We start from the raw sequence: 24,877 nt of genomic DNA, 5'->3' as shown, positions 1-24,877 counted from the left end.
GTGGTGGGGGGATGTGGGTGGGGGTGGGTGGGGGTGTGTGGTGGGGGGATGTGGGTGGGGGTGGGTGGTGGGGGGATGTGGGTGGGGGTGTGTGGTGGGGGGATGTGGGTGGGGGTGTGTGGTGGGGGGATGTGGGTGGGGGTGTGTGGTGGGGGGATGTGGGTGGGGGTGTGTGGTGGGGGGATGTGGGTGGGGGTGTGTGGTGGGGGGATGTGGGTGGGGTGTGTGGTGGGGGGATGTGGTGGGGGGATGTGGGTGGGGGTGTGTGGTGGGGGGATGTGGGTGGGGGTGTGTGGTGGGGGGATGTGGGTGGGGGTGTGTGGTGGGGGGATGTGGGTGGGGGTGTGTGGTGGGGGGATGTGGGTGGGGGTGTGTGGTGGGGGGATGTGGGTGGGGGTGTGTGGTGGGGGGATGTGGGTGGGGTGCGTGGTGGGGGGATGTGGGTGGGGGTGCGTGGTGGGGGATGTGGGTGGGGGGGTGCGTGGTGGGGGGATGTGGGTGGGGGTGGTGTGCGTGTTGGGGGGATGTGGGTGGGGGTGGTGTGCGTGGTGGGGGGATGTGGGTGGGGGGGGGTGGTGGGGGGATGTGGGTGGGTGTGCGTGTTGGGGGGGAGGGGGGGGGTGGTGGTGGTGGGGTTGTGTGTGGGTGGGTGTGTGGTGGGGGGGGGGTGTGGGGGAGAGGCTGGAAGGAGGCACCCCTGCTCTCTCCTCCGGCCCTTCGATCATTGAGTGCCCCCCAACAAACGCTCCTCCCTCCCTGTTGCCACGCTCCCCCCCCTCCTCCCCACCCCAGTTGCCACGCGCCCCCCTTCTCCCCCCCCCCCCCCCCCCCGCCGTATCCAAGCTCTCCCGAGCCATTGTGCAGGCGCGCATGCTCCAGCGCGCCTGCGCAATGCTGCCGGCTCTGAGAAGAAGGCATGATCCCTAGCCCCGCCCCCCCTGCAGGCAGGCTCCTCCCCAGGGAGACTACGCTGCGCCACGCCACGCCACGGTCCAGGAGGACCGGAGAATTGTTGCAGAATATTCCGCCGCACCTTCGAGCCCAGGCAGGTCACGTAAGTCTCGGAGCTGCGCCGTTTTCACAAGATGCCGAAACTTGGGCCCTTAATCTCTGATTTATGCAATGAGTTAATGGATTTCTTCATCAGCGAGATCTTTTTTTATTTCCTTCTTGGAATATGGGCGTTGCTTGCAAGGCCGGTGTTTAATCAGCCATCCCTAGTTGCCCCTGGTGAGCTGCTGCAGACCATGTGGTGAAGGTATTTACTCCCACATTGCTGTTGGATAGCAAGTTGGCTACAAAACAGAAAAGAGAGAGTATCGGGCTTAAAGGTAGTTACTCAGTCTGGCAAAAGGTGGGAAGTGTCATTTCACAAGGATCAGTGCTCGGGAATCGGAAGTACAACTTTCATAATCTGCAGACGACATCAAATTGGGGGTTGTCATTAATACAGGGCAGGACTGACAAAATGCAGGAAGACATTAATAACTTGAAGAATGGGTGTGCAATTGGCAAATACTTTTTAATATAGATAAGTGTAAGGTGGTACATTTTGGTAGGAAGAATGAGATGATGTGCTCCTTGGAAAAAAGGTGTCTAAATGAGGGAGAGGAGCAAAGGGATCTGGGGGTACAGATACACATATTACTAAAAGTAACGACACAGGTTAATCAGGCCATAAAAAAGGCAAACATAGCACTGGGGCTCATTTCTAGAGGGATAGAATTGAATAGCAGAGAAATTATGTTAAACCTGTATAGGAGCTTGGTTATACCATACTTGGAGTACTGTGAACAGTTCTGGTCTCCATATTATAAAAAGGATATAAATGCACTGGAGAAGGTGCAAAGAAGATTGACTAGAATTATGCCAGAATTGAGGTGTAAAACCCATCAGGCTGTGCTTTTTTCTGAAGAAAAGAGAAGGCTGAGGGATGACCTGATAGAGGTCTTTAAGATTATGAAGGGGTTTGATAGAAGATGTTTACACTTGTGGGAGAGTCCAAAACTAGGGGCCATGAATATAAGATAATCACAAATATATCGAATTGGAAATTCAGAGGAAACCTTTTTACCCAGGCGGGAACCATTCGGCCCAAAGTGTCAGTGCTCTAAAGCAATCAAAAACAGATTCTGCTGCCCCACTCTCTCACCATAGCCCTGTATCTTCCTCTGCTTCAAATATTTGTCTCGGACTCGGACTTTGGCTGTCTTTTTCCGTATTCTAATTTGGCACATTGAGGTGTCTCTACCATCTGAGAATTTAAAAATATATTTTGAACGAAGATGGACAACTTTTATTGTCATTTAATTCAGTCATAAGCCTGATGTACAGAAATCTCTTTTTCTTGAAGATGGGCTGCCTGCTCCTCTGTCAGACATACCACCCTCTTTTCAGTAATGGATGATGAGTGACAGTCAAAATGATATATAGTTGTCGAGGGCATTTTGTCTTTTCCTTCTGCTGAACCATTACCTGACGGGTCTCCTCAGTGAAGCAGGTTTCTTTACCACTTAATGCCTCTGTTAGCACTCCAGTTTGAAGATTGCTCAGTTGGACTACAGGTTATTGATGGGGGTTTTATTAATTTTATAATGGTTGATTTGGCTGCTCGGTATGTTCTAACGCAACTGTCCCTCGCTGGGTGTGCGCTGAAATAGTTAAAAAAAAACATTGACTAATTTCAACAAGTACATCAAGAGGAACTGACTCGGTGAACATTTCTAGTAGTTTTTGATGAAGTTTGGAACTGTGGTGTTCACTGTGGCTAAACTTTTACTCCACAGAGGAATCTGTAAGTGCATCGTTCCTGGGGGAAAGTCTCCGTGCTCTCTCTGCAGTGATGTCCCCGGATTTATTTGTTGCACAACGGTCTAATTTTCTTCTAGACCAAAACCAAGAGGTAGTCTTATAAATTCTACATTATTAATGTACTGTAATATCTGTTTGTTTATGTGTTGGTGTGTGATCTGTGACATTTTACCACATTATATATAGTGGGCTTTAATCCTCTTGTACTTAGCAACTATTTCATACTCTGGTTTCCAGTTCACAAAAGGAAACCCATGGGGGAAAGACTGTAATTGTAACTGAACCTGGGTTTTATTCAGTGATTGTGTGCTCCCTGCTGGGAGCCTCACTTGACAGGAGTGCAGGGCACAGAATCAACCCTGGGGTGTGTCTCTGTCTACAACCTGTCCTCTGGTGCAGTCAGGCATCCCATTGGCAGTGCAGGATCAATGAATTTGTCCCCAACAGCTTCTGTTGTCTTTGATATTGAAAGAACTCAATTTAACTTTTTTAATTAAAAATTCAACCTAGTTGCATCCTCAATTTCTTTACGTGAAAAAGATTAAATAGAATAGGAAGCCGGAATACACCATTTGCTGACAATGGTTGTAGTATTTTATTCAGACTATAAAACAGACAAATGACCAGTATTCAGTACAAACAATATATTTACAGAGTCTGACCCTGACTGACTTTTTCCATATTCTAATTTGGGACATTGAGGTGTCTCTACCATTTGAGAATTTTAAAACATATTTTGAACGAAGATGGATAACTTTTATTGTCATTTAATTAAGTCGTAAGTCACTTGTGTGGCACAAATTTCTAAGACTTCAGAAAAACAAATCCCCTCACTGATCTAAACAATTTTTCCTGAATGATTCTAGACGTTGTACAAGTTTCTGATGAGGGAGGACTACGACTCCTTGGAGGATCTGATATTTACTGACTGTGCACTTGAAGCTGCGATGTTCAGCTTGGTCAAAAAGAGCAGCAGCATCATCCGAGCCTGGCCACAGATGTACCGGCACCAACAGGAGCTCTCCTCAGGTATACTGTTGTTAAACTAATCTATCTATCAGCATGAATAAAACACATGCCCTTCAACTCTGCATTTTTCCAATCTTCTTGAGGCAGGGAAAGAATGAATAGCACTTTGAGAGCCAGCACAAGTGTGATTGGCCGAATGGCCACCTTCGGTAAAATTCTGTCGTTCTATAATGTCTGTATGGTTGGGCCCTTGGTGTGTCGGGGTGGGCGGGGCCTTGGTGTGTCATGGGCGGGGCCTTGGTGTGTCGGGGGCGGGACCTTGGTGTGTCCGCGGCGGGCGGGGCCTCTGTGCGTCGGGGGCGGGACCTTGGTGTGTCCACGGCGGGCGGGGCCTCGGTGCAACGGGGGGGTGGAACAGGCCTTGGTGTGTCGAAACAATTAGTGCTCCCAGATTCTGACCTAACAATATTGCTCAGCACCAACTTCATAAGAACGAGTCCACTTGCCGAATGCTTGGTAGATTGAGTGCCTGGGGAATATTTGTCATTTCCCATACCAACCGTGCTGCGGCCTTTCTGAGTGAGACCAACTGTTTACCTACAATCAATGCACGATTGGAGCAATTTTGCACTACGAGTCCATGTCAACTAGATTTAGGCTTTTTTCCATATAGGACCCTAAAATATTTATAGTGTAATATTTGGATGTATGCCCTAAAATGGTATGTACATATTTACATTTTTAGACTTTATTTTGTGACAGTTCGAGTCGGACACATTAAGGATGAAAATCTGGAACTTCTTGTCCCACTTGCTGTAACTGAAATGCATGCTGTTGTGTTAGTGAATTCCTGCTCACCTTTTGTGACTCTGGAGAAGATGTTTCGAAATCTGACATCACAGAAAGCGTATTTTCTACTCTACAAGCCAGTTGGCCGCTCCTATATTGATTTCAGGCTGATACTCAAGGTGATGCTGGTTCCCAGGTGTCGATCACTGCTGCAGGTACTTGTATGATGTCACCCCTTCACTGGGATATGTTCTACAACCAGCTTTTTTAATTGAGCTGCACAAACAGTGTTTTAAAAATATGCCTCACCTTTCATCTAAATTTCTTGAAGAAAAATTTAATCAAAAATTTGAAAAAGTGTATACCTATCAGTATATTATATTATCAAATGTTTGCAATGTCCAGTGATTGAAGAATGTATCTGCTTCCAGCCTGCAGCAACAATTGCATGAAACTGCATGTTGTGAGGGATGGATGCTTCTCTCCAGTGGGCAGGTCTGCAGATATTGTGAGACTAATAGGATCTCTGTGGACCCAGCACTGCTGACCAGAATGTTGAATGCTTGTGCATTTTTGATATATATAATATATATTTATTTTGTATATTTTATTTAAATGTTATTCTTTTCTCATTAGGAATTGGACAAAATACAGAAGGACCACAAGCGAATGCTTAAGAAACAATTTGAGGTTCATCGAAATTCCCTGTACCGATTACAGATCAGCAAAATGAAGACTGCAGGCACCTCGCTTTCCATCACTCCAGAGGTACTTTTGGCTGTGGTGGGGCAATGACTGATTCATGTAGAACATCGCTGCTTCAATTTAAGTAGTGAAGATTATTTTCTACCTTAAAAAATGTGGAGTGAAAAATACAGTAAAATTCAATTGTAAAAGGTAAGGATAGATAGTAGGTTATATCCAATCACACTGAAGGATTTGTACAAGCACTTCCGTAATGCAGTGAAACCTGACCCCAGACTCTGGACCCTCCAGCCAATCCCAAACTGATCTCAAAATATCTGACACCTAATTGTGATTCCAATTTTTTAAATGACCCCAGGTGATGCTTGCTCTTTAATTGTATGGGGTAATACCACACTCCTTATAGGTTCAAATCCTCGGTGAACACAGTCATAGAATCAAGGCTACAATGCTTCCATCACTCTTTCAGGCAATGTATGTGAGATCAGAATACTCGCTGCTTAAATTTTTCCACTCCTTTTGCCTCTGGGTTTTTTGCCAATTACCTTAATTCTGTATCCTCTGGTTGCTGATCTTTCTGTCCCTGAAAACAGTTTCTCCTTATTTGCTTTATCAAAGATTTTGAACACCTCTGTCACATCTCCCCTTAACCTTCTCTGCTCTAAGGAGAACAACCCCAGTTTCTCTAGCCTTGCCACGTAACTGAAGTCTTTTATCCCTGGTACCATTCTGGTAAATTTCCTTTGCACCTTCTATAAGACCTTGACATTCTTCCGAAAGTGTGGTGCCCAGAATTGGTCACAGTACTCCAGCTGGGGCCTAACCAGTGTTTTATAAAAGTTTAGCATAACTTCCTTGCTTTTGTTTAACAAAGACCCACAGGGGGAGCCAATTTAAAACCGAGTTGAGAAGGAATTTCTTCTCCCAGAGGGTTGTGAATCTGTGGAATTCTCTGCCCAAGGAAGCAGTTGAGGCTAGCTCATTGAATGTATTCAAGTCACAGATAGATAGATTTTTAACCAATAAGGGAATTAAGGGTTACGGGGAGCGGGCGGATAAGTGGAGCTGAGTCCACGGCCAGATCAGCCATGATCTTGTTGAATGGCGGAGCAGGCTTGAGGGGCTAGATGGCCTACTCCTGTTCCTAATTCTTATGTTCTTATGTCTCTCTGTTCCTGCACCCCCTTCAAAATTGTACCATTTAGTTCATATTGATTCTCTTCATTCTTCCTACCAAAATAAATCGCATCACATTTCTCTGCGTTAAATTTCATCTGCCAAGTGTCGGCCTATTTCACCAGTCTTCCTGTATCTGATGCTATTCTCTTCACTGTTTACATCGCTGAGTTTCGTTTTCCTCTGCAAACTTTGAAATTATACCCTGTATACCCAAGTTCGGGTCATTAATGTATATCAACAAGAGCAGTGATCCAAATACCCACCCCTGGGCAACACCACTGTATACTTCCCTCCAGTCTGAAAAACGACTACTCACCACTACTCTCTGCTTTCTGTACCTTAGTCAATTTTATATTCACGTAGCCACTACCTTGAATACCCTGCGCTTGAATTTTGCTTACGTCTATTAGGGCACTGTATCAAAGTCCATATACACATCGACTGCATTACCCTCATCCCACCCTCTGTTACTTCATTAAAGAACTCAAATCAAATTAGTCAACTAAAATTTGCCTTTAATAAATCCGTGCTAGCTTTCATTTATTAACCCATATTTGTTCCAGATTAATATCTCTCAAAGTTTCCCTACTTTTGGCCTGTAATTGCCAGGTTTGTTCCTCTACCCTTTTTTGAACAGGGTTGTAACATTTGTAATCCTCCAATCCTCTGACACCACTCCCATATACAAGGAGGATTGGAAGATTGTGGTCAGAGCCTCCGCAGTTTCCACCCTTACTTCCCTCAGTCACCTAGGATACATTCCAACCGGACCGGGTGACTTTTCTACTTCGAGCACTGCCAACCTTTTAAATACCTTGTGTATCTACATTTATGCTATCCAATTGTTCTACTACCTCCTTTATGGTGACATTAGCAGCATCCTCTTTAGTGAAGACGGATGCAAAGTACTTATTTTGTACCTCAACCATGCCCTCATCCTCCATAAGAAGATCTTCATTTCTGTCCCTATTCAACCCCACCCTTCCTTTGACTATCCTTTTAATATTTATATTTTGTCAAAAGACATTTGGGTTCCCTTTTATGTTGCCCACTAATCTATTCTCATACACTTTCTTTGGCCCTATTATTTCCTTTTTCAGTTCTCCCCTGTACTTTTTGTATTCAGCTTGGTTCGCTACTGAATTATGAACCTGACATTTATCACAAGCCTTTTTCTGTTTCATTTTAATCTCTATATCTTTATCATCCAGCGAGCTCTAGGTTTGATGCGTTTCTTTTCCCCCTTGTGGGAATGTGTCCTGGACAATATTTATCCTTCAATCAACATCACTAAAAAAAACAAATTATCTGGTCATTATCGCATTGCTGTTTGTGGCAGCTTGCTGTGCGCAAATTGGCTGCTGCATTTCCTACATTACAAGAGTGACTACACTTCAAAAGTACTTCATTGGCTGTAAGGTGCTGAGGTTGTGAAAGGCGCTATATAAATGCAAGTCTTTTTATTTCTAGTCTGTACCCAAACTATCTCCTCTTTGAAGGCCTCCCATTACTCATCTACTGTTTTACCTGCCAATCTTTGATTCCAATCCACCTGAGCCAAGTGACCCACCTACGGAGCTACATACTTATAGAAAGCATATCAGTCCTTCGTGTAGAAGTTAGAAATGCTACGTTTTTTTAAAACGTCAGGAATTTGCCCCTCTGAGTTAAGTTCAGATTTTTTTGTCTAGATGTTGGTGCAAAGTGAGCCTGGAGCACACTGAGCCATGTGACTAGTATTCCGCTCCGAGCTGACTTAAATAGTTTACAGCTTTGGGCTTGTACACAAAGCAAGCCTGATGGGGGAAATAGAAAATCTGGGTACTGGCTCAAATTCAAAAGGATGTACACATTAAAGGTAAGTGGATGCATATGGGGACAAATATTGGTTTGGCCATCAAAATGAATTTTAAATATTCAGCCTTAGCCAGGCTGGGGTGTGAGGCAGGAGCAAAGTGAAAGGAGACCCGATATGGAGCCAAGAAACGGGGGTCTGTGTGCAAGCCATCAGCACCAGTCCCATTTTTGATGTCTATCGAAATGGATGTGTAGCTCCATGGGGTGGGTGCAATGAATGTTTTCTTTGTTTGGCACTTCAAGGTACAGTCCCCAGAGGTTAGCTGTACACCACTTCCAGGGGCAACACTGTGTGCACCACTTCCACAACCTGGGAACAGATGCAAAAGAAGGTGGTGCACTTTAAGGAATCTGGGAAGGAAAGAATTTCCGACACTTCCAGTTATCGGGTAGATGGCCCAAGATTGCAGACCACAAGGTGTTGCTGTCAACCAGTTCACGTACTGCTTACCACTGCCAAGACCCACACAGATTCACAACTATTTATTCAATCTCATGCAATCCTAAACTTGAGTAGGACACACATTTACAGTGCAATATACAATTGAAATTCTTGCCACATTCACACCTTCCAAGGGCAAACTCCTCAAGTCATTATAACACAAACTTGGATATATGATGTGTAGTCACGTAGGTTGGCCTGTGTAATGGGAAATGTCTGTCACTGACCTCGTGCTTCTTTAACTTCGAGCATTCAGGACAGCTTCCTCACTGTTATCAGACATTTAATGAAGGATGAATTCAAAGGCTTCATTAATTAGACTTGGCTTTTTTTATCATTATCCCTTGTGATAACAGCTCGCTCCAAAAGAAGACTTGGCTGTTCGTGGCCTTGGTTAGAGGTTCACCATGACTGAATGTTTTTGTGAAGACACACATTTATTTTACAATTTGATCATTATTTTTGCAATTAGGAAGCTGAAGAATTCCTATTTGTGGACAATGCTGAAGAAACATTGACAAACTTTGAGATAAAATTAAACATGAAGGAGTGGGAAACATGGCCTCTTGTGTTAGAACTGGTGGAAAATAAGAAAAACATTAAGATAAAGGAGAAGCTTTCCAAGTCAACGTTGAGTGCTGAAAATAGAGGTATGCTTTATATTTTTTCCCAGTGTAAAGTCTTCTGCCAGTGCCTCTAAGACCCAGTAGCTGCACCTTTTCTGTACTCTGTGCTTGCAGAGTTGCATACCCAGAGAGCTGACAGTTATCCCTCTTTCAATAATCGGGATTAATATAATCTCGCACCAAAATCTTAATGCTGAATATTGCCTCGCAGGCCAGATGTTTACTAACCAAATCACTAATATCTTTATTCAACAATGACAACAATTTGAATTTATACAGTGCCTTTGATGTAGAAAAACATTGTAATGTGCTTCATAGAGGTGTGATTGAAAAAATGGATGGGGTGACCATAAGCTTGGTCAAAGAGTTGGGCTTGAAGGTGAGGGTCTAAAAGGAGGGGAGGGAGAAAGATATGTGCAGGGATTTAGGGAGAGAATGTCTAAGCAGCTGAAGGTACTGCTGCCAATGTTTGGGTGAAGGGGTATGCGCAGAAGGCCAGAGTCGGTGACGGAGGAATGGATGAGGGTTTCAGTGGCATATGGGTGATGTTACAAAGGTTGAAGTAGGTTATCTTTGTGATGAAGAGAATATGAGCCCAGAAGAGTAGCTCCGGGTCAAATAAGATGCAGAGGCTGCAAACTGTCTGGTCAGACTGAGACAATGGCTGGGTAGAGGGATGGAATCAACAAGGGTAGCGTTTGTTGACGGGGGCTGAAGACAATGGCTTCACTCTTCCCGATGTTTAACCGGAGGAAATTGCAGCTCATCCAGTACTGATTGTTGGACCAACAGTCTGACAAGACAGAGGAAGTGGAAAACTTGTGTTGTGAGAGGAACTGGGGAGGAGGGCAGGAATGTGGTTATAGAATGAGAGAAGGACAGGACTAGTGGTGTCAGAGAAGAGGATGAGGTGAGAGAGAAAGGGGAGGAGCAGAAGGTTGGAATGTGGGAGTGGAGGAAGGAGAGGAGCAGGTGGGATTGGAGTGGGTGAGGGAGAGAAGGGAAGGGCAGTACAGTGGAAGGGACAGAGGTAGGGGAGATGTCTACACGGAGGAGAGATGTCTACAGCTTGTGTTTCTCTCAGGTGCTGGTGGACTATTTGTGCCTCAGTTGGAGGAGTGTTCCGGCTGCTAATTTGGTCCTCACTGGGAGTGGGTGGGCAGGGGCGCGGGGGGGTGGGGGGTGACAACATGGAGGAAGAGGCAAAGAGAAGGGATGTGAAAGTGGCAAGGGGGGGGGGGAGGTGGGGGGGTAGTGCTTCAATGGCAAGGAAGGGTATCTACTGTCTATTTTTCAATCAAAGGAAGGTTTGCTGATGGGATGCACTGGAATGGGACAGGGGCTGGGAAATACAAAATCTTCGCAGGTAACTTATATTCATAGGTAGATTGCCATTTCCTTACACAAGGCTACTTGGCTGGCAGGCAACACACAAAGGCAAGACTGTACATACAACCTATTGCATACAAAGGAAGGCAAAGTGAAAGAGGCAGAGAGCCACACAGGGTTACACCAGGGAGTGTCTCTCACAGGGCATAGCATGGTCTAATCACCTACAATACACCTTCATTACCTGGACAATCAGACACAGACACACAGTTTAAAGATCCAGAGACACTCACCAGTGTCACCAGAGTAGCACATCCCTGGTATCTCTTAGTGAATCTCTTCTGCGCACTCTCCATGGCTGTGACATCCTTTGCAAAGTAAGATGCCCAAAACTGGACAGAATATTTATAAAACCGAGGCTTCCACACATTTTTTCAGCTACGTCAATTTGTCCCCTCGCTTTGAAAGATTTATCTCGTATAACTTTGTAATTTGTGTTGTTCTATGACAGAGTACTTGTACATCAGAGTTAATGAAATGAAACGCTGTGTCACAAGACTTCACAATGAGATCACCTACAGTGAGATCTGTGAAGTTGTGAAGAAGGTGATTCCTGTTGAAAAGGTTATTCTCACACACGAGCAAAGTGGTGAGTAAAAAAACACTACAATCTGTTATCTAAACCGCCCTGAGAACATGAGCATGAAGTTATTATTAATGGCCATTATCGACCATTACAAATAACCGCTGTTTATCAATCACACCCCTTTATTTTGCAGATTCACCACTTATAATTGATGGAGACTTGAGTTTACAAAGCATCCTTGAGAAGGAAGGAGATATCATTCTGGAAGCTCGCGGTATTGGCTCAAACAACTCATTTATAAAAGAAGTATAAGTTACTTCCTGGGCTTTTATTGGATAAATTAATGGGTTTTGCTCATTGAGTCAATCTCAAGGAGTTGAGTTTTGTGTTCCTGGAGAGTTTATCATAGTCTCATCATCATCATATGCAGTCCCTTGAAGCGAGGATGACTTGCTTCGACGCCAAAAAGGGATGAGTTCACAGGTGTTTCAATGAAGGACCTAATATTCCAGATCCCGAACTATATTGTGAAGGTTGGAAGATGCCTGTGCTTGGATTTTTGAACATGTGGTGGCCGTTGCACACCAGCCACCACACAGGCTTGACAGAGCTAGGTCTTGGTCCAGTGGCAAGGATTACCCAAGACAACTGGAGACCAGTTCTGCTGCACAGACCGAGCATGCACACATACTGCCTCTCCTGGGCCCCGGTCCCTTTCCTCTATGGACTCTTGCCGCTCCTTCGCCCCTCCTGCTGTGCCTGCCCGCACTGCAATCATAGTCTATTGGCAAGTTAACTTCCTTCTCTTCCCCCAACTCCACGTATCACATGGGCTTCCCACGTGGGAATAACCAAGATCTTCCTGGATAGCTTCAGTTCTGATTTTCCCAACATTGTCTATTATTTGCTTCAGTTGTTCGAGTCGTAGAATCATAGAACTTTACAGCACGGAAGGAGGCCATTTCGGCACATCGTGTCCATGCAGGCCCACAAGATGCTATCCAGCCTAATCCTGCTTTCCAGCTCTAGGTCCATAGCCCTGCAGGTTACGGCACTTCAAATGCACATCCAAGTACTTTTTAAATGTGATGAGGGTTTCTGCCTCTACCACCCTTTCAGGCAGCGAGTTCCAGACCCCCTCCTCTCCTTGAAGAAATTTCTCCTCAAATCCCCTCTAAACCTTTTACCAATTACTTTAAATTTATGACTCCTGGTTGTTGATCCCTCTGCTAAGGGAACTAAGCCCTTTCTATCCACTATATCTAGGCCCCTCATAATTTTGCACACCTCAATGAGATCTCCCCTCAGCCTCCTCTGTTCCAAGGAAAACAATTCCAGCCTATCCAATCTGTCCTCATAGCAACATCCTCGTAAGTCTCCTCTGTACCCCCTCCAGTGCATTCACGTCCATCCTGTAATGCGGTGACCAGAACTGCACGTAGTACTCCAGCTGTGGTCAAACCAGTGTTTATACAGTTCAAGCATAACCCCCCCCCCATTCTTGTATTCTGTGCCTCGGCTAATAAAGGCAAGCATTCCGTATGCCTTCTTAATCACCTTATCTACTTGGCCTGCTACTTTCAGGGATCTGTGGACATGCACTCCAAGGTCCCTTTGTTCCTCTACACTTCTCAGTGTCTTACCTTTTAATGTGTATTCCCTTTCCTTGTTAGCCCTCCCAAAATTACCTCACACTTCTCTGGATTAAATTCTATTTACCACCGCTCTGCCCACCTGACCAGTTGACTGATATCTTCCTGTGGTCCGCAGCTCTCTTCTTCATTATCAACCACACAGCCGATTTTAGTATCATCTGCAAACTTCTTAATCATACTCCCTATGTTCAAGTCTAGATCATTGATGTAAATCACAAAAAGGAAGGGACCGAGGACTGAGTCCTGCGGAACCTCACTGGAAACATTCTTCCAGTCGCAAAAACACCCATCAACCATTAGCCTTTGCTTTCTGCCTCTGAGTCAATTTTGGATCCAACATGCCACTTTGCTCTGGATCCCACGGGCTTTTACTTTTGTCACCAGTCTGCCATGTGGGACCTTATCAAAAGCTTTGTAAAATTCATATACACTACATCATATGCTTTGCCTTCATCGACTATCCTGGTTACCTCCTTGAAAAATTCAATCAAGTTAGTCAGACATGACCTTCCCCTGACAAATCTGTGCTGACTGTCCTTGACTGCATGTAATGTTTTGCTTTCTTCCAGTTTTCTATCCCCTCCCAAAATGGCTTCTTAATGTAGTATGGTTTTTCACTCTGAGATTTTGTTTTTTGTGGTCGTTGCTTTTGTGTGAGCCTCGACGGTGAGTGTTGGCAGACTGTTCCACCAGAGAGGATGAATGATAGCTCAGCTCAATCCTGTGCATACTTGGGAGACACTGGATAGTGATGAGCAGTGGGAACCCTAACTCAGGGAAGCTGAGTCCAATTGTAGCTCCCGTACTGCCGTACAGCAGACATCAATTCGCTCAACACAGACGGGAAATTAAACCTGGATCCCTGTAGTCTCTCTGACTCAGCCACCAGCTGTGTTTACCAACTGAACCAACAAGGGGAGCTCTAGCCACATTTTTAACATCTAAGTGTGACCTATCATGCAACAGCATCAGTGGAGTGTAAAACCGTGCAATGTACGTACATCGAGGGTTGTTTTCTGCAAGATAGAAGTTATTTTATCCACCTCAGTTGTGCCCCTGGCAGAGCAGCAAGCGGCAAAGGTTCACTAGTCTCGTAACTCTCCTCTACCTGGTGTCTGGCGATTATACCCAGTGGCACGCCAGGGTCTAGCAGTGAGATCAGAGTAGATATACCCACCACAATAATGTGCAGAGCACTTGGCAAAGTAACAGGCAAAGGTTGTACACCACACGAGGCAGAAAGGAGAAGGGGCCAAGTTAGAAAATATCCAATTAATTAGTGAGCTAACTATCTCATTAGTATTTTCTAACTAACAAGCCATGGTGATAGCAGCTCTTATTAGGAACTGAATAAAAGATGATTAATATTTACTAAAAAGCAACTATTGTACTAAAAAAATCAATTAGCTGCAGAAAGTATTTGCTCACTTGCACGCTCTCTCTCGCACTCGGTCGCCTGCTTGCTCTCTCTCGCCCGCGCTCTTGCACTCATCCGTGCCCGCGCTCTTGCACTCATCCGTGCCCGCGCTCTTGCACTCATCCGTGCCCGCGCTCTTGCACTCATCCGTGCCCGCGCCCCCTCCGCCCTCTCTTGCCCGCGTCCCCTCCCCCTCTCGCCCGCGTCCTCTCGCCCGCGCCCCCTCCCCCCCTCTCTCTCACTCTCTCTTGCATTCTCTCTATCTCCACTGTTATTGGATGTGTTTATTGTACCTAAAGCTCTGATTGCTCCCCTTGGATGTCAAATCCCGGTTGTTGATTGTTCCCCTTGGAGTACAAGACAAACCCAGCTGGCTCCCTGGAATGTGTAGTAAGATTCTCCCTGCCTCCGTAATCGGTTACTTTGCAAAGTGCAATTCGAACCATTCATACTGCCAGACAGAACAGTGCTCATCTGGAACAGACAGGGCTCTCCCTGGCATGTTAATAAGACCTCTCTCCCCCACCGCCCGGTTCCTAACCTCCTTCCGCACCCCCCCCGGCCAGGTTTCTAACTTCCTCCCCCTCCCCACTGAAGTTCCTGACCTACTGCCTTCCCACCTCACACAAGTTCCTGACCTATCACCGCCCAAGTTGCTGACCTTCTCACCCCCAGGTTTCTGACATTCTCTTCTCTTCCCCCCCCCCCCCCCCCCCGCCCCCCGAGTTCCTGACCTTCTCCGCCTGCCCAAGTTTCAGGACTTCTCCCTCCACGCTGGCTCCCTGACCTCCTTCCCCCACCTCCGTCTGGTTCCTCACCTACTCCCCCTGCCCAAGTTCCTCCCACATGGTTCCTCCTCCTAACATGTTCCTGACCTTCCCACTCTTTCCCCCCCCCCCCCCCCCCTCGCCAACCTGCCATAGATGGGGTATTGTGTGTGGGTCATGGATTGATAGCTGGTTTATTGTGTATGAAGTGAATAGTGACAGTGTCATGACTTCCGTATTTCATCCAGTCCAATGATGCCACTTTCCACACGTGCAGAAAGCTAGATTGCTGCATGCGAGACCCTGGGTGTCCCTTGCCTGGCTTGCTGAGTCATTTGTGTTCGTGCTCTAAAGCACTGTTCCCATGTTTTTAGGGAATAGAATTCAGCTTTAAAAGCTGAAGGCTTGCATTTAGGTCGTCATTTAATGTTAATATTTTTTTTAATATGGGCTGAAAACTGAAATTTTTACTTCATTTTAATTTTTCGCAGTTCAGATGTTTGGAGCATTCCATTTTAATGTCCCACAACACCAAGCAACCACATTGCATCACCTCCAGGGCCCTGTGGAAGTTCAACCGCCGCTTCCGTACGCCAACTTAGCTAGCAGGAGGCTAGCTGAAGCCAGCAGGTGGGCGTTACACGGTGAGTCAGGGCTGGGCTAAAAATCCCAGTGCAAATCTTTCTCTTCGATCACCGCGACCATTTTTCAGCGGCCGTGAACCCGAGACCGCGGTGACACCGGCAACTTTTGTGGCAGCCATGAATTTTTAGGCCAAAGTTGTTTATTTTACAGGCCAAGGACAACTATAATTACAGTTGTAGAATATTATAAACAGGATCTACACAAATCTAACTAGAGCTCTGCATTCTGTAGGCTGGCAAAACTGGATCAAATTACACCTTGCAGGGTTGTCTACTACAGGCAGGATCAAATTACGCATTCCAGAAAAACTGTTGTCTTGTCCCCCAAGGCGACCAATCAGAAAACGATGTTGCAACTAGATGCGACCCACTCTTTCGCACTCATACTCTCCCACACTAATACTCTCTCGTGCATTCTGGCGTGCTCTCTTGCTCAGTCTCTCGCAGGTGCTGCGCTCTCTCACAGTTACACATCTAACTGCATTGATTTCCATTGTGTGGTTTGGAGGACAGAATCTTTGTGTGCAAAAAACATGAGTCGACAATCTGGGAAAATATAAATCCCTTTCAAAACCCACCGTCCAGAGTCGACTCTGCCATACTGTCTATCTCTGGATATACCAGCTGCAGGGCTGATCTCTACAGTCACTGTAATGAGTAACATTTATCCTCTGTGTGACTATACCCAGTGCCAGCCAGGAGGGTGTGTTTCCTGGCTGAGGAAAGAACAAAGATGTACCAAGTTCTGATTTCTGCTGGGATCCATTGGTACATTTTGAGGCTGACCCTTACCAGCCTCCTGTGAAACCCTTGTTTTCATTCTGGTCAACACCCGAGGAAAGGTTCTCATCGCCAAAGTGTGACGCTCATTGGTGGCCAGTGCCAGAGTGACGCTCCATGGTGGCCTACACTGCGGATGTTGCTTTGTCCCCAAGATGTCCGAAGCATTTCCTATCCCACCCTGGAAACGCAGCAGGTGTCAGGGAGATTGTGGGTTCAAGCCCCACTCCAGAGACTTGAGCACTTAATCCAGGCTGACAGTTCATTGCAGTACTGAGGGCGTGCTGCACTGTCGGATGTGCCGTCTTTCGGATGTGATGTTAAGCCGAGGCCTCATCTGCTGTTCACGTGGACATAAAGGATCCCAAGATGCTATTCACCTGGTGTCCTGGTCAACATTCTACTCTCAACCAATACCATTTATTTTCTTAATTATCACATTGCTGTTTCTGGGATCTATGTGCTGATTGGTTGCTGCGTTTTCCTACATCACAGCAGTAACTGCACTTCAAAAGTAATTAATTGCAGTGAAGCTTTGGGACATCCTGTGGATGTAGAAGGTGCTGTATAAAGGCAAGGTCCCATGGTGCAGAGACTTGTGGTGAATGCAGTTGTTGAATTGGGCAGGTGTTGAATTTAGTTTTTCAGATCCATCTCCAACCAGCACCCCCATCTAGTGATGCTCCCCAGCAGCATTGGATTCTCATAAACTTATCTCCCTACACCAAGGCTGAACTCGATTACGCCATTCCCCAATATTGGATTTGTACAGGACATGGGTGTGGCCACAGTTGGAGTACTGAGTGTATTTATGGGTGCCCCATTATAGGAAAGGCTATTCGAACCATGGAAAGGGGATAGTGAATTACTCGAATGATACCAGAAATGAGAAGTTACAGTTCTTGACAAAGCAACAAAAATGTGAATCTTTTTTCACAGGGACAGAGACGCTTAAGAGAGATCTAAAAGATAATTTCAAACTTCTGAAGGGATTTGAGAAGGTAAATAGTGAAAGATTGTTTCCATCAGTAACAGAGGCACTAGAAGATCAAAGGGAGAAGTTAGAAGAAATGCTATTCACACAGCAGGTTATTAGAATAATGAGACAAGAAAGAAAAGACGAGTCTAGAAGAGATGTAAATGGAATGGCAGAAACATTAACTGCTGCCATCTGAAAGAGAGCGGCAGAGAATTTGGTGTGAAATTGTTGAACTCGATGTGGAGTCCAGAGGCTGTAAAGTGTCTGATCAAAAGATGAGGTGCTGATCCTCTTGAGCTATGTTGAGCTTTGTTGGGACAGTGCAAGAGGCCGAGGACAGAGAGGTCAGAGTGGGAGTGGAGCAGAGAATTAAACTCACAGGCGACCGGAAGCTCAGGGTCCCTTTTACAGACTGAACGGAGGTGTTCCGAAAAGCAGTCACCCAATCTGCATTTGGTCTCCCTAATGTAGAGGAAACCGCATAGTGAGCAGCGAATACAGTATACTAAATTGAAAGAAGTACAAGTAAATCGTTGTTTCACCTGGAAGGAGTGTTTGGGCTCTGGATGGTGGAAAGGGAGGAGGTAACATAGAAACATAGAAAATAGGTGCAGGAGTAGGCCATTCGGCCCTTCGAGCCTGCACCACCATTCAATATGATTATGGCTGATCATGCAACTTCAGTACCCCATTCCTGTTTTCTCTATGTGCTTCCATGGGAAGGTGCCGTGGGGAAGAGAGTGGGTGTTGGGGTTGATTGAGGAATGGATCAGGCGGTCACAGAGGGGGCAGTCCCTTCGGAATGCTGAGAGGGGAGTGGCGGGGAAGATGTGAGTGGGCAAAAATTTGGCAGATGGAGTATAATGTTGGAAAGTGTGAAGTCATGCACTTTAGCAGAAAAAATCAAAGAGCAAGTTATTATTTAAATGGAGAAAGATTACAAAGTGTTGCAGTACAGCAGGACCTGGGGGTACTTGTGCATGAAACACAAAAGGATAGTATGCAGGTACAGCAAGTGTTCAGGAAGGCCAATGGAATCTTGGCCTTTATTGCAAAGGAGATGGAGTATATCATTACCATCTCCTTTTGCCTTGTACAATCATACCTTTTGTCATTTAATCTCTCCTGCCTCCCACCCTATCACAGACTGTCCATTTTGTTCTTTCCTCCCCTCCCCGCTTTCCCTGCCTCTGCACCTGCTCAAAATTTGTTACATCTCTAACTTTTTCCAGTTCTGATGAAGGGTCATCGACCCGAAACGTTAACTCTGTTTCTCTCTCCACAGATGCTGCCTGACCTGCTGAGTATTTCCAGCATTTTCTGTTTTTATTTCAGATTCCAGGATCCACATTATTTTGCTGTTGCACTTATAATATCATGTTGCTGGGGCAGTGGAGTCAAAAAGAACTTCCATTTATATAGCGCCTTTCACCACCTCGGGATGTCCCAAAGTGCTTTACAGACAATGGGGTACTTTGAAAATGTGGTCACTGTTGTAATGTCAGAAACACGGCAGCCAATTTGCGCATAGCAAGCTCCCGCAAACAGCAATGTGATAAGAGCGGCGAGATCGGGGCGAAGGAGCGGCGAGAGACTGTAGAGGACGTGATTGGGAGAGGCGCGAGTTTGGACCCAGAAGAGGCGAGCGCCCAGGGGCAGCACGGGCCAGCCCACACTGCGATATGTGTGCACACTAAGTCCGTGCAGCAAAGCTTGGCAATCCTTGCTACTGGACCAAGACCTCGCTCTGTCAAGCCCGTGTGGTGGCTGGTGTGCAACGGTCACCACACGTTAAAAAAAATCCAAACACAGGCATTTTCCACCCTTCAAGATTTAGTTCGGACCTGGAATTTTAGGTCCATAATTGAAACACCTGTGAACTTTTTGAGGGACTGCCTATGATGATGATTAGAATAAGGGATGTGGATCACGTATGGCCATAGAGGCAGAGACAATACCGTCATTTAAAAAGTAATTGAGTAAGGGTTTGAAAAGGAAGATTATAAAAAGATAATGAAAATGGTTTTTGAGTTCTCACCTCCAGTTCAAGGCCTAGCCCTGGCACATGTGATGGGCCGAATGGCCACCGACAGTGCTGTACATTCAACGATGTCCCCATCCAGTTGTGGTCACTGGGCAATGATGAGGACCTGGAACTTTGTCTGGGGATGTTGAGGCCATTTGTATAGTAACAACATGGTTGAGATCCAGAAAGCGAGACTAGATGATGGAATCTGGGTGCTTCCGGGTCAGTCTGGACAGTCGCTCACCTCTTCAGCAGTGAGGTCATTAGCAGCCTGATCATCAACCGTTTTATACTCAAAAGCTCTTGCTTTTTGATTCCAGTTTTTATATTTGAAGAGGAATTGTGATGATCCTATCAGGACATTGCCAGTGTGAATGATGAAGGGGGAATTGTACATGCTCACACTAGGCCCATTCAGAAAACGAAGGCGAATGGTGCGAGTACACACTCGTGCATATAGGCGCAGGATGATCTGTTGAATGTGGAGGCTAGTGGGGGTGGAAGGTGAGGACAAGGGGAACCCTATCGTGGTTCTGGGAGGGAGGGGTAAGAGTGAGAGCAGAAATCCGGGAAAACGGCCAGACATGGTCGAGGGCCCTGTCGACCACAGTGGAGGGGAATCCTCGGTTGAGGAAAAGGGAAGATGTATCAGAAGCACTGGTATGGAAGCTGGCATCGTCAGAGCAAATACAATGGAGACATTAATAAACTTGCAGAATGGGCATTTAAATGGCAAATACATTTCAATATAAATAAGTGTGAGGTGATGCATTTAGGTAGGAAGAATAAGGAGCCCACATACTCCTTAGAAAATAAGAGTCAAAATGGGGTCGAGGAGCAAAGGGATCTAGGGGTACAGATAAAAATCACTGAAAGCAGCGACACAGGTTAATAAGGTCATTAAAAAGAAATCAAACCATGTATTTCTAGAGGCATAGAATTGAAAAACAGAAGTTATATTAAACATGTACAGAACCCTGATACAACCACACTTGGAGTACTGTGCGCAGTACAGATCCTATATTACAAAATGGATTTAGAGACACTGTAGAACGTGCAGAAGGACAATACCAGAATTGAGCGGTTGTACCCATCAGGAAAGATTGAACAAGCGCGGGCTCTTTTCTCAAGAAAAGGGAAGGCTGAGGGGTGACCTGATAGAGCTTTAAGCTTATGAAAGGATTTGATAGGGTAGATGTAGCGAAAATGTTGCCACTTGTGGAGAGACAAGAACTAGGGGCCATAAATATAAGATAGTCACTAATAAATCCAATAGCTAATTCAGGAGAAACTTCTTTACCCAGAGAGTGGTTAGGATGTGGAACTCGCCATCACAAGGAGTAGTTGAGGTGATTATCGTAGATGCATTTAAGGGGAAGCTAGATATGGACATGAGGGAGAAAGGAACAGCAGGATATGTTGATGGGGTTTGATGATGAGGGGTGGGAGGAGACTCGTGTGGAATATAAACACCAGCATGGACCTGTTCGGCTGAATGGCCTGTTTCTGAGCTGTACATTCTATGCTGTAATTACAGCTGATAGTCTGAGGGGTATCGTGTTTTCCCTGTCTCCTCAAAATCGGAGTGATTATCCAACAGCAACACAAGGGTTGGACTGGAATACTGACAGAAAGTAAGCGCATTCTCAAATGGAGCAGTTAAAACATTTTAGTCTATAAACAAATTGTGGAGATTTGAATGCTTAACAGGTGTGTGCCTATAATTTAGTTTGTTATCTTTTGCAGTATCTCCACTGCCCAAGTCACCACACTTCATCCAGAAACACGAGGCAGAGCTGATCGAGAGACTGACGGAGGTTGACTCGATCTTAAATGGCTTGAAAGCGAAAGATTTAATTAATCAATACGATCGGGCCCAAGTACTGGCGTGCAGCACAATTGAGGAAAAAGTAAGGGAGTTAATGACTTTTGTGATCAAGAAAGGGGATAAAGCAATGGATTATTGTCATGACCTTCTTCACAACTACCATAGAGATTTAGTGTCAGAGCTGGAGAAAAGATGAGCAGCAAAATAAAGCTGTGCAGCTCAGAACATACCAAGCCTGGGGTTAACCTCTCGAATCCTCCTCTCCCTTAGATGCTGCCTATTGTCAGGGAACAGGCACCCGGATCTCTGGCAAGTGTTCATTTTTCATGTGTTATTCTATACAGTGAAGTTACCCAACCTTGGGGATCATTTGCTAATTGCCTAGGAACTTTTTAATCACAGCTTTGCAAAAGGTTGCAGCTAAACCCAAACAAAGCAGCTTCTCGTGCCTTTGTTTATATGGTCTTTCAAAGGGGAAAAATAGACTTGAATTTATATACTTTGGGTAATTTGATACGCAAATTACAGTGTGTGTTAATTAGAAGTTAGAATCACTTATTAACAAAAACGGCAGTGTGACTGGTCTATCAGAGTGCAAATTCCATAAAATTACACTGAACAAACAACACAAAGTACCATCTCGCCTGCTCCAGATAGCAGTAGACAGTGCTCACTCCGCTCCAGACAGCAGCTGAATGTTTGAACGCTTCGCTCCAGACAGCACCAAGGTGCTACAACACTCCACTCCTGATAGCAAAAGATTGTGCTTGAACACATCACTCCAGGTAGCAGCAGGGTGCTGGAACACTTAGCTCCAGACATCAGCAGGTCCTGTTTGATTTTATAAAGAATTTTACCCTTTGCACATGTATGGACTGATCCCATATCGAGTTACACAGCTCTAAGCCATAGGTGTATAAATTCTCTAAATCACAGCTCAGATGTCTCAGACAGGCCTGGTATTCTTGTTACAATCTTTGCGTGGAAACTGAAGAAAATCCTGTCATATTTGACTGGCTGGAGCAAAGGTCTGCTCGCATCAGGACTTGTGGGGAGAAGGTTTAAGGCACGAAATGAGTGGATGTCATTAATTCAGAAGAATCCTTTTCACAAATGGACGTGGGTTATAAGAATATGGAACCCATTGCTACAACGTGCTGTTGAAAGCCATTTGCAACATCTAAAGCAATTAGATAAAGACTTGGACAAAAAATATTAGAGGATATGGCGAAAGAGTGGGGAAACGGGATTACAGTGCATAGTTCCAGTGTGGAGCTGGTACAACAACCACTTGCATTAATATAGCAGCTTTAATGCGGTAAAACATCTCGAGGCGCTTCACAGGAGTGTTATCGAATAAAACTTTCTCGTCTCCCAAATCCATCGCAGTCCCTCCCGCACCTGCTTCTTTGAATCTCACCAATTGGGTTTCTGCCCCTGTCACAGCACTGAAGTAGTGCTAACCAAAGACACACATGACACCTTCTGTTACTGTGACCATGATACGTTATCCCTCATTCTCCTCAACCTCTCTGCACCCTTTGACGTGGTTGTCCACACCATCCTCCTCCAATGTTTCTCTACCGTTGTCCAACACATTAGGGCTGGCCTCATTTGGTTCCACTCTTACCGATCCAATTGCAGCCAGAGTATCTCCAGTCAGTCCCACTCTCCCGTCCTTTCCCATTATCCCTGCCATTTTTCCTCCTTTAAGTATTTATCCAATTCCATTTTGAAGGCTGCTATTGAATCTGCCTCCACCACCCTCTCAGGCAACACGTTCCAGATCCTAAGCACTCATTGCGTAAAGAAGTTTTCCCTCATGTTCCCTCAGGTTCTTTTGTCAATCACCTAAATCTGTGCCCTCTGGTGACCAGCCCTCCTGCCACTGGAAACAGTTGCTCTTGATTTACTCTGTCTAAACACTTCATGATTTTAAACATCCCTATCAAATCTCCCCTTTAACATTCTCTGCTGTCTGTATATTGAGTCACGCAGTGTTGTCTCGAAGTTTCCTATCCCCAGGCATTTTACCAAAGGATTTTTTTTTGTAAAAAGGCAAGTATGCTGTTAATATTGGGCCTATTTGGAGCCTGTGTGTTAATTGTGATTGAAGTTTCAGGGCTGCGATCACACAACTAGAGACTCTGGATTTGAATCACACTTTGGGAGCTTTCTCTCTGATTTCAGGTTCAGAGACCAGAGCCCTGGAACAAATTAGAACTGGGTGTCTGGCATAATGTGAGCGGAGAACCTGAGGACAGGTACAACCATGAGGAAGATGCGCTGAGCTGGAGACCTGTATTATGGGGTGTCAATATTCCTCTGCGGCGAGGGAGCTGTATTCCTTGACCCTGTGTGATGTCCGGTTGCTGTTGGGTCCTGCCCTTCAGGTCCTGTTCCATTTTGAACTCTGGGACGTGCTGTGCAGTTGGGGAACAGCTGAATCCACGGTAGGCGGCCCTCGATCTGGTCCCGTTTGTCTCCAGGCTACGCCAAGATCCTTTCACATACTATTTACAGCACAGAAACAGACCATTTGACCCAACTGGTCTATGCCAGTGTTTATACATGACCGATCCTGTCACTGCTTTCCAAATGTGCTGCTATTTCATCCTTAATGATTGATTCCAACATTTTCCCCACTACTGATGTCAGGCTAACCAGTCTATAATTACCCGTTTTCTCTCTCCCTCCTTTTTTAAAAAGTGGTGTTACATTAGCTACCCTCCAGTCCATAGGAACTGATCCCGAGTTGATAGACTGTTGGAAAATGATCACCAATGCATCCACTATTTCTAGGGCCACTTCTTTAAGTACTCTGGGATGCAGACAATCAGGCCCCGGGAATTTATCGGCCTTCAATCCCATCAATTTCCCTCACACAATTTCCCGCCTAATAAGGCTATCCTTCAGTTCCTCCTTCTCTCTAGACCCTCGGTCCCCTCGTACATCCGGAAGGTTATTTGTGTCTTCCTTCGTGAAGACAGAACCAAAGTATTTGTTCAATTGGTCTGCCATTTCTTTGTTCCCCATTATAAATTCACCTGAGTCCGATTGCAAGGGACCTGCGTTTGTCTTCACTAATCTTTTTCTCTTCACATATCTATAGAAGCTTTTGCAGTCAGTTTTTATGTTCCCGGCAAGCTTCCTCTCGTACTCTATTTCCCCCCTCCTAATCAAACCCTTTGTCCTCCTCTGCTGAATTCCAAATTTCTCCCAGTCCTCAGGTTGCTGCTTTTTTGGCCAATTTATATGCCTCTTCCTTGGATCTAACACTATTCTTAATTTCCCTTGTTAGCCACGGTTGAGCCATCGTCCCTGTTTTATTTTTACTCCAGACAGGGATGTACAATTGTTGAAGTTCATCCATGTGACCTATAAATGTTTGCCATCGCCTATCCACCGTCAATCCTTTAAGTATCATTTGCCAGTCTATTCTAGCCAATTCGTGCCTCATGCCATTGAAGTTACCTTTCCTTAAGTTC

General features: G+C 45.4%; 1 protein-coding gene across 5 annotated transcripts in view; it reads left to right on the top strand.

Annotated features, from left to right (window-relative positions):
- LOC139279792 (uncharacterized) overlaps window positions 1-23,389 on the top strand; it is a 54,242-nt gene extending 30,853 nt beyond the window's left edge. For 2 of the 5 annotated variants that reach the window (XM_070899015.1, XM_070899012.1), the window contains 9 exons: window positions 2,787-2,902; window positions 3,678-3,840; window positions 4,543-4,784; window positions 5,206-5,337; window positions 9,225-9,402; window positions 11,219-11,356; window positions 11,487-11,567; window positions 15,624-15,776; window positions 21,308-23,387. In XM_070899015.1, coding sequence (XP_070755116.1) covers window positions 2,787-2,902; window positions 3,678-3,840; window positions 4,543-4,784; window positions 5,206-5,337; window positions 9,225-9,402; window positions 11,219-11,356; window positions 11,487-11,567; window positions 15,624-15,776; window positions 21,308-21,585 — 1,481 coding nt within the window. In that variant the 3' untranslated portion in view covers window positions 21,586-23,387. Of the gene's footprint in view, window positions 1-2,786; window positions 2,903-3,677; window positions 3,841-4,542; window positions 4,785-5,205; window positions 5,338-9,224; window positions 9,403-11,218; window positions 11,357-11,486; window positions 11,568-15,623; window positions 15,777-21,307 lie in introns of those variants that run through there. The other 3 variants (XM_070899013.1, XM_070899014.1, XM_070899016.1) reach the window with 3 other exon arrangements.
- The last annotated feature ends 1,488 nt before the right edge of the window (window positions 23,390-24,877 follow it).

This window comes from Pristiophorus japonicus, chromosome 14, assembly GCF_044704955.1.
Source record: "Pristiophorus japonicus isolate sPriJap1 chromosome 14, sPriJap1.hap1, whole genome shotgun sequence".
Lineage (NCBI taxonomy): Eukaryota > Metazoa > Chordata > Chondrichthyes > Pristiophoridae > Pristiophorus > Pristiophorus japonicus.
The sequence above is the reverse complement of the archived record's forward strand: the minus strand, read 5'-3'. Positions and strand labels throughout refer to the sequence as shown.